Here is a 13,760-nt window from a genome sequence, read left to right as displayed (position 1 = left end):
CTGGAATTTCAACACCTTTTCAGTTATCCCACATTTATAATATAAACTGGATGGTAAACATCTGGTCATCATTGTGTGTATTATGAATAACATAAATACAGAGATAGTGTGAAAGTTTAAGGAATGGGAACATGGAGACAGGGAAACAGGATTTTTTAATATGTGAGAGGATATTTTATAATGCCTTGATTTGATGTCAGCAGTCACTTATATGCTTCTCCTCCTAGTTTTCAGGGAATATGAAGAACAGGGAAAGCATCCAGGAACCTAGATTTGATTATTACAACCATGAAGTTCCTGATATTGATCTCAGTGAATGTGAGTTCCCACATGTCATTGAAATTTATGACTTCCCCCAAGAATTTCGTACAGAAGACCTTCTACGGGTTTTCTGCAGTTATCAGTAAGTATTTGCTAGTGGTTATGGATATTAGGGAAGGTGGGATGAAGTCTTTAATGTGTCTTCCGAAAAGTCATCTTGTTTTCATATTCCCTTTTGTTTATTTTAGCATTAGATTTATTTGTTTTATTATCCAGGTCCATTAGAAATCTTTAGTAGCTGGGTGCGGTGGTGCACTCCTGTAATTCCAGTGGCTCGGGAGGCTGAGCCAAGAGGATGGAGAGTTCAAAACCAGCCTCAGTAATGGCAAGGCACTAAGCAACTCAGTGAGACCCTGTCCCTAAATGAAATACAAAATAGGGCTGGGGTGCGACTCTGAATTCAATCCCCAGTACAAAAAAAAAAAAAGGAAGAAATCTTTTATATCCATCTACTCCTGAGTTCTTCAAAAATGCCAGATAGCCTTTCTAGACTCTATTTTATCATTTAAGAATCATCATAATTGCCTCCTAAAACCACCTTCATGGTACATACATTCCATTTATTGTAATTATTGATACATTTGGATTTATTTCCAAATATGTATTTTATATTTACTTGCCATCTTTTTGGGTGTGTTTGTTTGTCCTTTTTCTTTCTAGTCTTCTTTTAATATTTTTTATATATTCCACTTTTTTCAATGATAATCAGTTTCTATTCTTTGGTGGTTATTTTAGAATTATAAAATATATGTTTAACTTACCAGTGGTTAAATTAAAATTTTCCCCCCTCCATCTAAACATTATAAGGACTTTTTAATTCCATTTCCCACTTCTCCCTTCCCCAACTATTATGACTATTCGATTCCTTTTTGTTTTTTCTCTTAGTTCCATTTGACATTTTTTTTTCCTTTATGTATCAGCATTTAGATTTATCTTCTTTCTGTATTCGTCATTTGGATCTTCCATCTGAAATCATTAGCTTCATTCTTGAAAGGCATTTTTTCTGGGTATAGAATTCTAGATTAGCAATTTATTTTTCTCTCAGAAATTTGAAGATTTTCTACTGTCTTCTGACTTCCCCTTAATGATAAGTCAACTGATATTTTGACAACTGTCACTTCTGCTTGTGATCTGTCTTTTCTCTTTGTACGCTCTTAAGAGTTTCTCTTTGTTATTTTTCGTCTTCACTGTGATGTGGGCTTTATAGATTTCTTTTTATTTAACCTGACTGAGATTATATCATTTGGATTTATTAAATGAGTGGATTAATGTTTTTCATTTATTTTGGAGATCTTAGTCATCATCTCTTCAAATATTGCCTTTACTCCAGTCTTTCTTTTACCTCCTCTAATATCCTGCCAATTATATGTATATTAGACCTACTCATTTAATCTTTATGTTACTTCTTTCATATACCTTTAGTTGCATTCTGAATAATTCTTTTGGTTTTAGTTTCTGATTCACTCATTTTTTTCTTCAGTTATGCTTAATTGCTGTTTAATACATCCATTATGTTTTTAAAATTCATTTATTATATTTTCCAGTTTTCAAAATTTTTCATCTTAAAAATCTACATGACATTTTTAAATTTATTTTTTATTTGATTAATCAATTGTAGTTTTGGGGATTGAATCGAGTGCCTTACATACTGAACCATATCACCAGACCTTTTTATTTTTTTATCTTTAGACAGGGTTTTACTGATGTGCCTAGGCTGGCTCCCTCCTGCTTCAGCATCCTGAGTTGATGGAATTACAGGCATGCACCACCATACCTGGTTGCATGGTCATTTTTTCAATTTGCTTTCTTCAAATTTTTCATTTTTTTTCCTTCTTTTTAAGGATATCAAACATAATATATTTTAAGTGTATAGACCTTCTGTAGTGTTTGTGTGGTAGTTCCTTTACCTGAAGTCCTTTTAGTTTAGTTTCTGGTATCTTTCTTTTGGTGGTACTGGGGATTGATTGTACCCTGGACTTCGCTCATGCTAGGTCAGTTGTACCACTGAACTATACCCATGGGCCCTGTTTCAGTATCTTTTGTTTCTGCAAATCCCTGCTCACAATGACTTTCTTTGTGTGTGTAGGGTGGGGTGGGGCAGGTCTTAGTTATTTTTTACTGTGCACTGATAATCCTTAGACTTTTGTTTATGGGAATTGAGGTCTACAATGAAAGAAGAGGATTTCTCCTGAGAAGGATGTGTTTTTTTCCTGCCAAGTGCCAAGGATACTTGGAGAGATATCTCTAAATTAAATTATTGATTTAAGGTTTTCCTGGCCACTCAGAAATAGTCAAATGGAGAATGTTTTTAAAAACTTGTTATTTGTCACAATTATTTTAATTTAGTACATAAATTCCATTTATGGAATTCACTCACTTGCCAGTCTTTTAATGTAGTCCCATCCCACCTCCCTCTGCGTTTTAAGTCATTAGTGTGTTGATAAGAGTTCTTTCTTTTAAATCACCCTCATAATGCCTCATCTGCAATTTATAATTTAATTTTTTTAAAGTGGAGTAGGAACTTTATATTTTCATTACCTGAGTGCATATTTTTATAGACTAAACTTTTTTCTTTTATAACTCTTTTACCTTTTATCAAACATAATTGATAATAGTTTTTATTATCAATAATAAAAAGTGATTAGTGATTTTGCCTTTCTTTAGTCTTCAAAAGCATTCAGCAGTTTTTATAGACACAACTCTTCTTTACATTCATATTTCATTGATTTAATTTAATTTAACTCATGTGATGAGAATGTCAAGTCTAGCTGATGTGATTGAGCTTGAGAACAATTGTGCTCTTGATATGTATATAGTTGATGTATTTATGGGAGAAAATAGCTAGGGGAGTTGATGCATGCTTGTAATCCAAGCTACTCAGGAGTCTGAGGCAGGAGAATTGCAAGTTTGGGGCTAGCCTGGGCAGCTTTAGTGAAACTGTCTCAAAAAAAGATAACATACAATAAAAAGGGCTGAGGATATAGCTCAGTGGTAGAGCACTTGCCTAGCATATACAGGACTGTAATTCAATCCCTAGTACTACAAAACGGGGCAGACATGAGGGAGAAGATAAAGGAGTCAATTATACCTCTGTAAATCTAACTTACAAGAAAAAATTAAGCCATAGGAATAAAGAGGTAATCCAGGAAACACGTTATTATGAAAAAGATGTACAGGGTCTTGAGGAAAAGTCAATATCAATTAGTAAACACTTAATATTTAAATATTGGAAATATGTGTCAAGTCTGTTGTCTGATTATAAATTTAAAATTCAATTTATTTACATCTAGAATTCATAAGATTATACATTAGGATAAAGTCCCTAAGACTTTCTTAAAGGACTAGATAGTAAATATTTTAGACAATACTGTACTGTTTCTTTACAAAGGCAGCTATAGACAATATATAAACAAGTGTGTGTAGCTGTAAACTATAAAATAAAACTTTATTTATAAAAACAAATGTTTGGTTTTTATATAAAGTTGTAAAATGCACAAAACTAACAGGCAGCTGTGTACTTGTTTAATCAGCTAAACTTGACTGTGGGAGATCATCAGTTCTGCAACTGAAGAAAGAAGAAATAAATGAATCCTAGAGGACAGTTAATCTATGGCATAAACCTTATTCTAAATGGGTAGTATAGGTCAGTCAGTCTAATTAATTACAATTATGTTAAGACCCAGTATCAGTTAGAAGCCAATGATACTGCATTGCAAATTAGAACTACCTTAGATTGTCATTAATAATAACAGTTTGTAAAACCAGGGATTGTTTTTTGATGTCTAGAATTTCCTCAAAAATAGTTAATTTCTTGTGAATTGTTTACTTCCCTTTGCCTTGTTTCTTCCTAATCTTACCTGTAAGACCGTTTTTCTGTCAAATCCAGAAGTGTTCCCAAAAAAGATTTTTAAGGGTTATGAAATCCAAAAATCTAAAAGACCCTTCAAAAGCCATCTGTCTTTTCCCATCTGTTTTGTAAACTATCATATAGTATAGACTTACTATTGAACCTTTTCACTTTTCAACCCCTGTGGTCATTTTATGCCATGGTTAATCTTACCTTTTTTTTTTAATTTTTAATTTTTAATTTTATTCTAATTAGTTGTACCTGACAGTAGAATGCATTTATTTATACATTTTGATAGATCATGCATAAATAGAGTATAACCTCTCATTTTTCTGATTATACATAATTGTGGGATCCCATCGGTCATGTAGTCATACGTGTACATGAGGAGTCTGTTTCACTCTACTATCATTCCTTCCCCCATACTCCTTCCTCTCCCTTTACTCTTCTATACCTAATATAAAGTAACTCTATTCTTCCCTGTCCCACCCCCATCTTACCTTTATCCAGGAAATTCTCTGACTAATCTTCAAAGCCTCCTTTATTTTCCTTCAAAGGAATTTTTTTTTTCTTGTCTAATTAAAGAAGAAAGATATTTAAGCAATTGTCTTTTTTTTTCTTTATATTTTTATAAAAAATTTTTAAAAGAGGTCATGGTACAAAATCTGTAATAATGTCTGAATAAGATACCAGAGTCAACTTTATAATTTCACCACCATCTTCATCAGTATTAATAATCTTTCTGATGATCATTGTCATTAATAATAATTATGTGCACCATTCATTTATAAGATGCCCACTGAGTGCTGAATGCCACATTTTTGGTCTTGTCAGGGATGATCTCATTTCCATTTTCACAACCTAATGACAAAGATACTGCGTTTGAATTTACAGATGAGCAGACCTAGCCTCAAGAGTTTAAACCTGCCCATGGTCTCAAGGTGGCAGAACCTTGAATCCATTTACAGTTGACCCTCAAACCCTTGCTTTTTTACAGTGAACTCTATTGAGTCTACGAACAGTTAGCTTTTAGATGAAAAAATACGAAGTATATGTCATCATCTTGATATTCTTTGTGTATTCTGTATAGCTCTGTTCCAAAATAAAGGTATTGTTCTGGTATGTAAACGTTCATTCTTTTAGTTGTAATCTGGTTTGATGTTTCTTACAATGGTTTCTTTTTTCTCCATTTTTCTGATGTTGCCACCATCTTTCTTACCTCCCTTCCAGAAGTAAAAAGAGAATATGTAAGCCTCTATTGTTATAGCTTTTTTTCCCATTACTTTCTTATTTTAGAATTTGAATGGCATCTTGCATAATACCATCTTTTGCCACTACTCATGACAGTTTATATTTGCTTTAAATCCAGGTGACCTTCTCAGACCACTTCTTCCTCCTCCTATATTATTTTACCTCCCCTGCTTGCTCTTTCCATCTTTTCTTATTCTCTGCCCATAAGAACATCTCTTATAAATAGGACATTGAATACTTTGCCTCCCCAAGAGACTTGTGAGGATTAATTAGTTGATGTCTATAAAATGGCTGAGAATGTAAAATACTCTGAGATAGTTCTTTATGGTGATATTATTGCTTTTAAAATTCAATGTCTTCTGTCCTCCAGGCTTTTTTGGTGTGTCATTATCTCCATTCCACCTGTGTTCTCATTGAGTGTTTGTTTCTCATGAAATGCTTTATACAACTGTATTTGAAAGATGTTTCATAAAAGGAAAATGTATTTTAAGACATAAAATTGTTTTGTTTGTTGTTACAGAAAGAAAGGATTTGATATTAAATGGGTGGATGATACACATGCCCTAGGAGTGTTCTCCAGTCCAATTACAGGTATTCATACCCAGTTCATTTCAATGTTCCTTTCTCATTGTCCATTTCCACCTGCTGCTTGTTTTTATTCCCTTCTATTCCAGCCAGTTGGCATTTTACTCATCTCCTAAGGTAATAGAATTAAGATTTTTAAGGCATTATGCTTTCCATTTTCTCACTTTTTCTTTTCACCTTAATCCAGTGGTATTTGGAGAGATAGTCAACTCCTTCCAGGGTTACTGCACATTTAGCTGTCAGTCATGATAGTGCATGAACAGATTCAGATAGAGATTTAAGAAGGCAGTGGGACTAAATCTTATTTATTTTTTCCCTCTGACAAATGAATTTGAAGTAGTCCTTTAACTTATACAGTGAGAAACAATGCCTACTCTCTGGATATATGACTGGACCTTTTGCACATGTGTCATTGAGCTCAAAATAGGTCTGATACAGAGGCATTCAGAGAAATTAGAGATTTGGGAAGGCTGGTTTCCATGTGGACCACCTAGAACATGGGCTTACCAATTTATTTTATAAAAGTCCAAACAGTAAATAAATTATGAGCTTTGTGAAGAAACGGTTTCTGTCACTACTTAACTCTGCTGTTGTAGCAGAAAAAAGCAGCCACAGGCTATGTGCAAACAAATGGGTATGGCTGTGTTTCATAAAATTTTATTTACAAAAACAGGTGGGTTGTCTGGATTTGGTCATAGAGCCATAGTTATTAATTCTTCATTGATTGTATATAACTTACAACATAATTTCTTGCTGTGAATAAAAAAAGTAACATCTGTGAAATATACATTCTAAGAACTAGTCCTAAATTGCCTTCTGTATCACTTCACTTCTTGTCTTCTCCTTCTTTATGATTGTTCTTCCTTGTAGCTCGCGATGCTCTGGGTATTAAACATACCATGGTGAAGATCCGGCCCTTGTCACAGGCCACAAGAGCAGCCAAAGCCAAAGCTAGAGCTTATGCTGGTGAGCTTTTACTTTCTGAGTGTTTTCCTTGTTGATGGTGATATTATTGCTCTTTCCAACAGAGTATACCATCCAGAGTTCTAAAGACATCAGTTTTATTTTTCATGTTAAAGGAAGTATAATTAAGAACAAAATTTCCATGTTGGAAATATGCCATCTGAATGTAACTTGGAGAATGGGAAATACTTCCTGCAAGCAAGGCAGCAACCAGTTTCTGATGTCAATCCTAACTAGTTTACTTCTGTTTTAGCTGTTTGATAGTCACTGTAAGAAATTATGTTAATGCAGATAGTGAAGCTAAGATTGTGCTTTGCCACGTTAATTTCCTCTGATGTCATCTATCAGGCTTGTATTAATTACTGCTGATGCAGCCCTTGTTAGTCTATTTTGTGTGTTAATTACTGAGTTAAATCACTCAGTGCTGCAGTGCTTTCTTTTCCTTACTCCCTCCTTCTTCCTCCCTTTCTCCCATGTAGAGTTCCTCCAGCCAGCAAAGGAGAGACCTGAGACTTCAGCAGCCCTAGCCAGAAGGTTAGTTATCAGTGCTCTTGGTGTCCGAAGCAAACAAAGCAAAACAGAACGGGAAGCAGAGCTAAAGAAATTGCAAGAAGCCCGAGGTGAGCTGACACAATAGTGTTCTTCTCTAGTCCCCTTACAGTTCACTTTAAGTCATGTGTGTGGGTTTTGTTTTGTTTTGTTTTGTTAAATAAAGAACAAAACCCATTTCATTTGTCATTTCCATTTTGTAGAAGCCTCTCACATGTATAGAAATTGTTTTCAAGCCTTACATTCAGGAGGTAGATTTTTTAGGATCAAAATTTCTTTCCTGTTCCATATACCACGGCACCCTAATCCATGTTCCTGCTGTTGTTTTTCAAGAGATAGGTTGGTTTTCTCAGCTCATTCCTGGCTTTTTCTGTAGTTTTTGCTCCAAATATGGAAAAATTTTCCTATGAAAACATTTCAGTCCCCCAGACAGAAAAATGTATTTGCTATGGTTTTATTGGACCATAATTGCCATGATATCACCATGCTGTTATCAAATGACTTCAATCTTAGGTGGAAGACAAATTAAGGAAAAGTTAGCAACTGACATTGATAATAATATGTGTAAGAGGAATTTTTTTCTTTTTAAGATCGTCCTAAAGGACTCAATTAGAGTATATCTAGATTGACCTGTCCTCTAATGATTTTCTGGTGCCTAAGATTTCTCAGAAAATATTCACACTGATCCATAAATAGTGTTTTTCTTATAGTTTGGAGTGAGGTTAAAATGCTTCTCCCCTTTATAGGCTTTTGAATTGTAGTAAAGACGTAGGCCTCAGGCTTGGCACTTAAGTACTTTTTATCAACCTTCAGACTTTAGACAGTCTCATTGCCTTAGCCCCAGATCTGTGGAATCTGTGGAGGCAATTTATTCTGAAAATTCCACTTACTTGAAAAGTAACTTCATTTTTCCATTAAATGAATTGAAGTTTCAAACTCCTTGTTTATTGCCAGTCTAACAAGGCCATTAATACTTCCTGTCCACTCTGCTTTGGTGATAGCAGGCAGCTTGCGGACTCTCAGCTGCATTGGCCAGATAACCAGTGACAGAGTGTGTCATGGCAGGTGCTAGAGTTTCAGAGTTGAACTGAAATAATTTTTGAAACTTAATGATTATAATGAGGCAGTTTTGATTTTTTTTCCCAATACATTGTTCACCCAAAGGCTTCTTACAGACTATAGAAACAGGAGAAGATTCCCCTGGTTTTTTTATATGGCAATAACAGAACTAGATTAAAGAAGAATGTGCAGTGTCTTTTACCCTGTATTAATTGATTATCTCTGAGGAATATGACTTCTGCGTGATAACTATAGTTATCTCAAAAGATGAGTAGAGAGTAACAACAGTGGTATCTAAAGGAGGAGATATGACTCCTTTAGCAGTGTACCATGCTTCTGTCACTGTAATGTTACCTGTATCTCTGCAAATGCTACAATGTTTGTTTTACATGGATGTCATCTTGAGCATTTCCCTTGAGTTCTCTATAGGCACATCAGCATGCAACTCCATTGGAAGTATTTGTTTTAAATGTCTTGCTCTACAAAGGACGTTTCAATGATGCATTTAAAAATGAGACTGTTGGTTAAATATCCTGTTGCTTTTCTGAAATTCTTTGATAGGTTTCTCCTATCTATTGATAACAGGGCTATTTGAACTCTTCCTTTATTTTGCTTCAAAGCGCTCCTATTCTTTATAATGTGCATATGGAAAATTTCCTGCTGAGTCTCTTTCTGGCATCTTTCTTATTGAGCCAAGTACTCATGTACTTGTCTACATGGAGTTCAAAGCTTCTTACTTAATTTCTTATTTTTCCCTGTGAAAATTAAATGTCTTATTTAGGTATTAAGCAGAACCTGTATTCTTGGTCCAAGTGTAATCAGCACAACACAGTGGATAACATTATAGACTGGAATCAGATTGCTTGGGTCCATGCTTTATCTCTGACATTTACTGTGACCTATGCAAATTAGTCTCAGGAGGCCTCTGTTTTCTCATCCACAAAATGGAAATCAGATGAGATAATCCATGAAAATTACTTAGTCATCTTTAGAAACTAGAAATTCTCACTTCTGTATCAATAGGTCTATAATTAGTATATGATAAATATTAGCTGTTGCTGTTTTTATTAATAGTAGCATTGTCATTATATAGTGAATCGAGCATAGATTTCAGTGCGTGATTCTTCGTCATTACTTTTATTTTAAAATTTCTGTAATGCTCTGTCACCTCCATTTGGCATTCACTGAGCACCTACCCTGTGCCAAGCACCATCCTTCCTACTTAGAATTAGAAGGCATGGTTTGGTTCCTCTTTAAGACTTAAAAATATAGTGGAGATATGTGCCTTGAGTAAGGAAGAAAATATGGACTGCTTTTACATATTTGAAGCAATTGTTTCTCCTCTTATTTCTTCTTTTTCTTCCTCTTTCTCTTTTACTGTGCTGGGATTGGATTTCTCAGGGCCTTGCATATGCTAGGCAAGCATTCTACCATTGAACCAGACCTCCAGTTTTCCTATCATTTCAAAATTAAACATATATGTGTGTGGGCTGGGAATATAGCTCAGTTGGCAGAATGCCTCAGCACTGCAAAAAAAAAAAAATAATAATAATAAAAAAATATGTGTGTGTGTATATATAATTTTTTTTAAATGAAAAGGGACTGGAAATTCCAGATAGTCAATATGAAATGTTGTGATAGTATTGTGTCATGATAATTTTGGGACAGGTGATATCTTCAATTTAGAGCTGGCCTTGAGAAGGTAAGTAACTATCTAAGGTCAGTTATCTGGTAAAATGAGAATAGAGATTTGAATATAGGTCTTTTTAATTAAAACCCACATACCTATAATACTATAATCCTTCCAGATGAACTTTTAAGACAATTGACATTTTTTCCCCCAGGGGGAAAAATTTTACACACACAATTTTCTGGAGACTTAAAACATTCATTTATATCTAAACATTATATATAAATGTTTTTGATCTCCAGAGAATTTCATATAACAGGCTTCATTTTAGTTATCTGTACCAGTGGTTAGAAGTTTCACTGTTAGAAAACTCTTCCTTTGGTCTGACTTAACTCTGCATGGTAGTTGAAACCAGTTTCCTCTACTTTTTCCCTTAGTAGAAATATAGAACATCTGGACATCATTCTGTTCTAACAACCTTTAACTATAAAGACTAAGGGCAAATCATTTAAGAATGAGGGAATTTGGGTTCTAATAGAGATTTTTCCATTAACTAGCTGTGTGGCCCTGGGCAAGTCAGTTATGCCTCTCTTTGCCCCACTTTCCAACAAAGTGAAAATAATGCTTACCCTACCTAACCAGGGGGGATTTTTTGAGCACAATATAAGTTAAAATATGTAAAAATGTTTAGCAAGGTACTTTACAAATTTAAGTTACTGTTCTTTCAAATTACTAATGAGAAATTAGTGTTCTAAATAAGAACCAAGTAATGACAAATTTGTATTATATGCTCCTTATCCATCATACATGGCAAATATTGCTAATCAATCATAATATTCTTTCTTGGTGAGTACTGAAATGACCATTTCCATTTCCAGTTGTCCAAAATTAGCATGGAAATTGAAAACTATATACCTTACTGGTATAGGTACTTTCATTAATACTGTGTAATAATCTTCCAGCCCTTCTTTCTCCTACTCAAAAAGCTCTATTGCCTGCCATAGTACTGGGACATAGAAAGATACTCAGCACATTAGACTGAATACTCTAATGACATTGGTTATTACTTCAGTTTTTCTTCACAAATCTTGTGGTTTTACTCTGAACTCTTATGTCCTCCATGTTTTTCTTTTCTAAGTCCAGAGTTGAACACTGCATATGAAACCCTCCTAATGAATGAATTTGAAATTTGTAATTTTGAGTTTTAAATACTTTAGCTGCTAGGTTTTCCCACCATACTTAAATTTTTCTTACCCTTTTTATGAGAAATCTATGTCTTGAAAAGGAGACTCATAAATATAAGTTCTTCTGGAAAGTTTTAGGAAAAGGGAAGTACCCAAATCATTTTAAGTGAATCACATTTTACATATTGGGAGGAAGAGAGCTTTAGTACATGGTCCCTGAACATGAGAAAAGTGTTTTTTAGTTCAGCAGAGTGCATAACAAATCAGAGCTACCCTAAGAGTGGAAAAAGAAAATATAGATCATCTTGGAGTGCTTTTGTTTAATTTAATCATGTGTTTTAAACCAGTATAAGACCAAACTCAGGAATATATGTAAAATTTTCCGTGTTCCGCTTTTCCAAACATTTGTACCTACCTAGAATTGAAGATGGATCTCATTACCTCTCAGAACAAGCTGCCCTCTCATTTTCAAAGCCTACTATAATTTTATTTCATAATTTTCATTTTACTCTTAGGGGAGGTGATTAATTGGTACTAAAAGACCATATTTTGGTTCAGAGAAATAGAAGAATAAATACACAGTTGATCACCTAGTTTGATTAATTAAATCACTAAGGACCTTAAAGTCATCTCTCTACCAAGTCAACTGTAATACAACAAATTAGCAGTTGCTACCTTCTGAAAACCTTTGTAAGCATTCCATTATTCTGCCTTAAAGGACAGTGCTATGATGCCGACTCCTAATCTAGGCCTTCAGGTATTTTCATGGTGTCTTTTTTTTTTTTTTCTTGTTGTTTCAAGTTTGTGTCATTTCTAACAATATTTTTAATGTGTTTTTTTTCCCCCTGAGATGCTGTGTTTCCCAATTTTTTGGTGTCAGTTGTTGCTTGATAAACTTACTTCCTTTACCTAAATCAAAGATGAAAATGTCAACCCCTCGGACTAGCTGACCAGTTCAGCAAGTATTGCTAAAATGAGTACCACTGGTTCCTTGTGTTCATGCTAACTATTTAATACAATGATTATCATTTTCTCCAGAATTAAATGCCTCCTTATAAGATCTGGATGATATTTTCCCATTATACTGATGGTCATATAAATACTTGGTAAATTTAAAATCTAAAACCTTGCTAAAATTAAAAGGTTACTTAGAAGAGCCAGGCATGGTGGCACATGCCTGTAATCCCAGCAATTTGGTAGGCTGATACAGGAGGATCTCACATGTTTGAGGCCAGCCTCAGCAATTTAGTGAGGCCCTAAACAGCAAGACCCTGTCTCAAAATAAAAGGAGCTTTGGGTGTGGCTCAGTAGTTAAGCACTCCTGGGTTCAATCCCCAGTGTCCCAAACAAAGGTTACTTTGGTTACTTCTCCTTGATGTGTACCAAGTTTGTCACTTCACCAAAGAAGGCAATCAAATTAGTTTGACCAGACTTGTTCTTTTACAAAGCATGTTGATTATTACTTTGTAGGTGACTGCAAGTGGATTTTGTGATAATTTATCTTAGGTTTAGAAGTAATGTTTGAAAGTCTACATTCCTTTTCTTTCTTTTAAAAACACATTACACTAGACTGGCCCTTTCAATCTTCAATGCTTTCCATTTCCTCAATGAGAAGTGGTTAACTGACCACTCCATGATGTCAGTCAATTCATTTAATACATAAATTGTCATTTTATTATACTACAGATTGAAAGTCTTCAGGTCCAAGTTTTTCTGAATATTTTAGGTTTATCATTTCCTGCTTATCTTCTTTTCTCCCTTAGTTCCTTGCCCTTATGGTTGCTATTGGGCTTTGTTTACCTCCTTTTAATTATTAGAGGTAAAGTTAATAGCTTTGTTTCATGCAGTCTGTCAGCTGTTATCTGCTTTCTTTTCTCTTTAATGAAGGGACAATAGGTTTATCTTTCTGTCAATATATTTTTTCATTTTTTTCCCCTTTTTGTGGAAAGTATACTGATTAAAATAAGGACCTGGGTTCCAGCTTCAGCTCTTTCACTTATTATGTAACCTTAGACAAGTCACGTAAGCTCCCCAAGAGTCTGTTTTCTCACTTTAAAAATGAAGAAATTACTTTTAAAATCTTATCCAATCTATATTCTTCTATGCTATATGTTCTGCACTTCTAAGTTTATGCCTCACATTTTCGCTTTGTGCTTATCAGTTTGTCTTCCTGTGTTACTAGTTTTCTCATATTGTTTAGCACCAGGATTTTCTCTTACATTTACATATATTTGGTAATACTGAGCTAGATTTTTATTAGAAAGCATTAGTGTAAGACCTGTTTTAGAATTCTGAACTTTCCAGATTTTAGAAAGGTAAAATAATCCATAAAACATGTTTCATAACTTCAAAATAAAACACATCAACATAT

The 13,760-nt window shown here is 34.2% G+C and overlaps 1 protein-coding gene across 2 annotated transcripts in view; it reads left to right on the top strand.

The window, feature by feature from the left end:
• Window positions 1-13,760, top strand: part of R3HCC1L (R3H domain and coiled-coil containing 1 like) — a 39,660-nt gene that overhangs the window by 19,733 nt on the left and 6,167 nt on the right. For both annotated transcript variants that reach the window (XM_079137827.1, XM_079137828.1), the window contains exons 4-7: window positions 228-403; window positions 5,940-6,010; window positions 6,875-6,970; window positions 7,447-7,587. In XM_079137827.1, coding sequence (XP_078993953.1) covers window positions 228-403; window positions 5,940-6,010; window positions 6,875-6,970; window positions 7,447-7,587 — 484 coding nt within the window. The remainder of the gene's footprint in view (window positions 1-227; window positions 404-5,939; window positions 6,011-6,874; window positions 6,971-7,446; window positions 7,588-13,760) is intronic.

Source organism: Sciurus vulgaris (assembly GCF_902686455.1).
Source record: "Sciurus vulgaris genome assembly, chromosome: 4".
NCBI lineage: Eukaryota > Metazoa > Chordata > Mammalia > Rodentia > Sciuridae > Sciurus > Sciurus vulgaris.
Note: the sequence above shows the minus strand (reverse complement) of the source record. Positions and strands in the feature narration are given on the sequence as shown.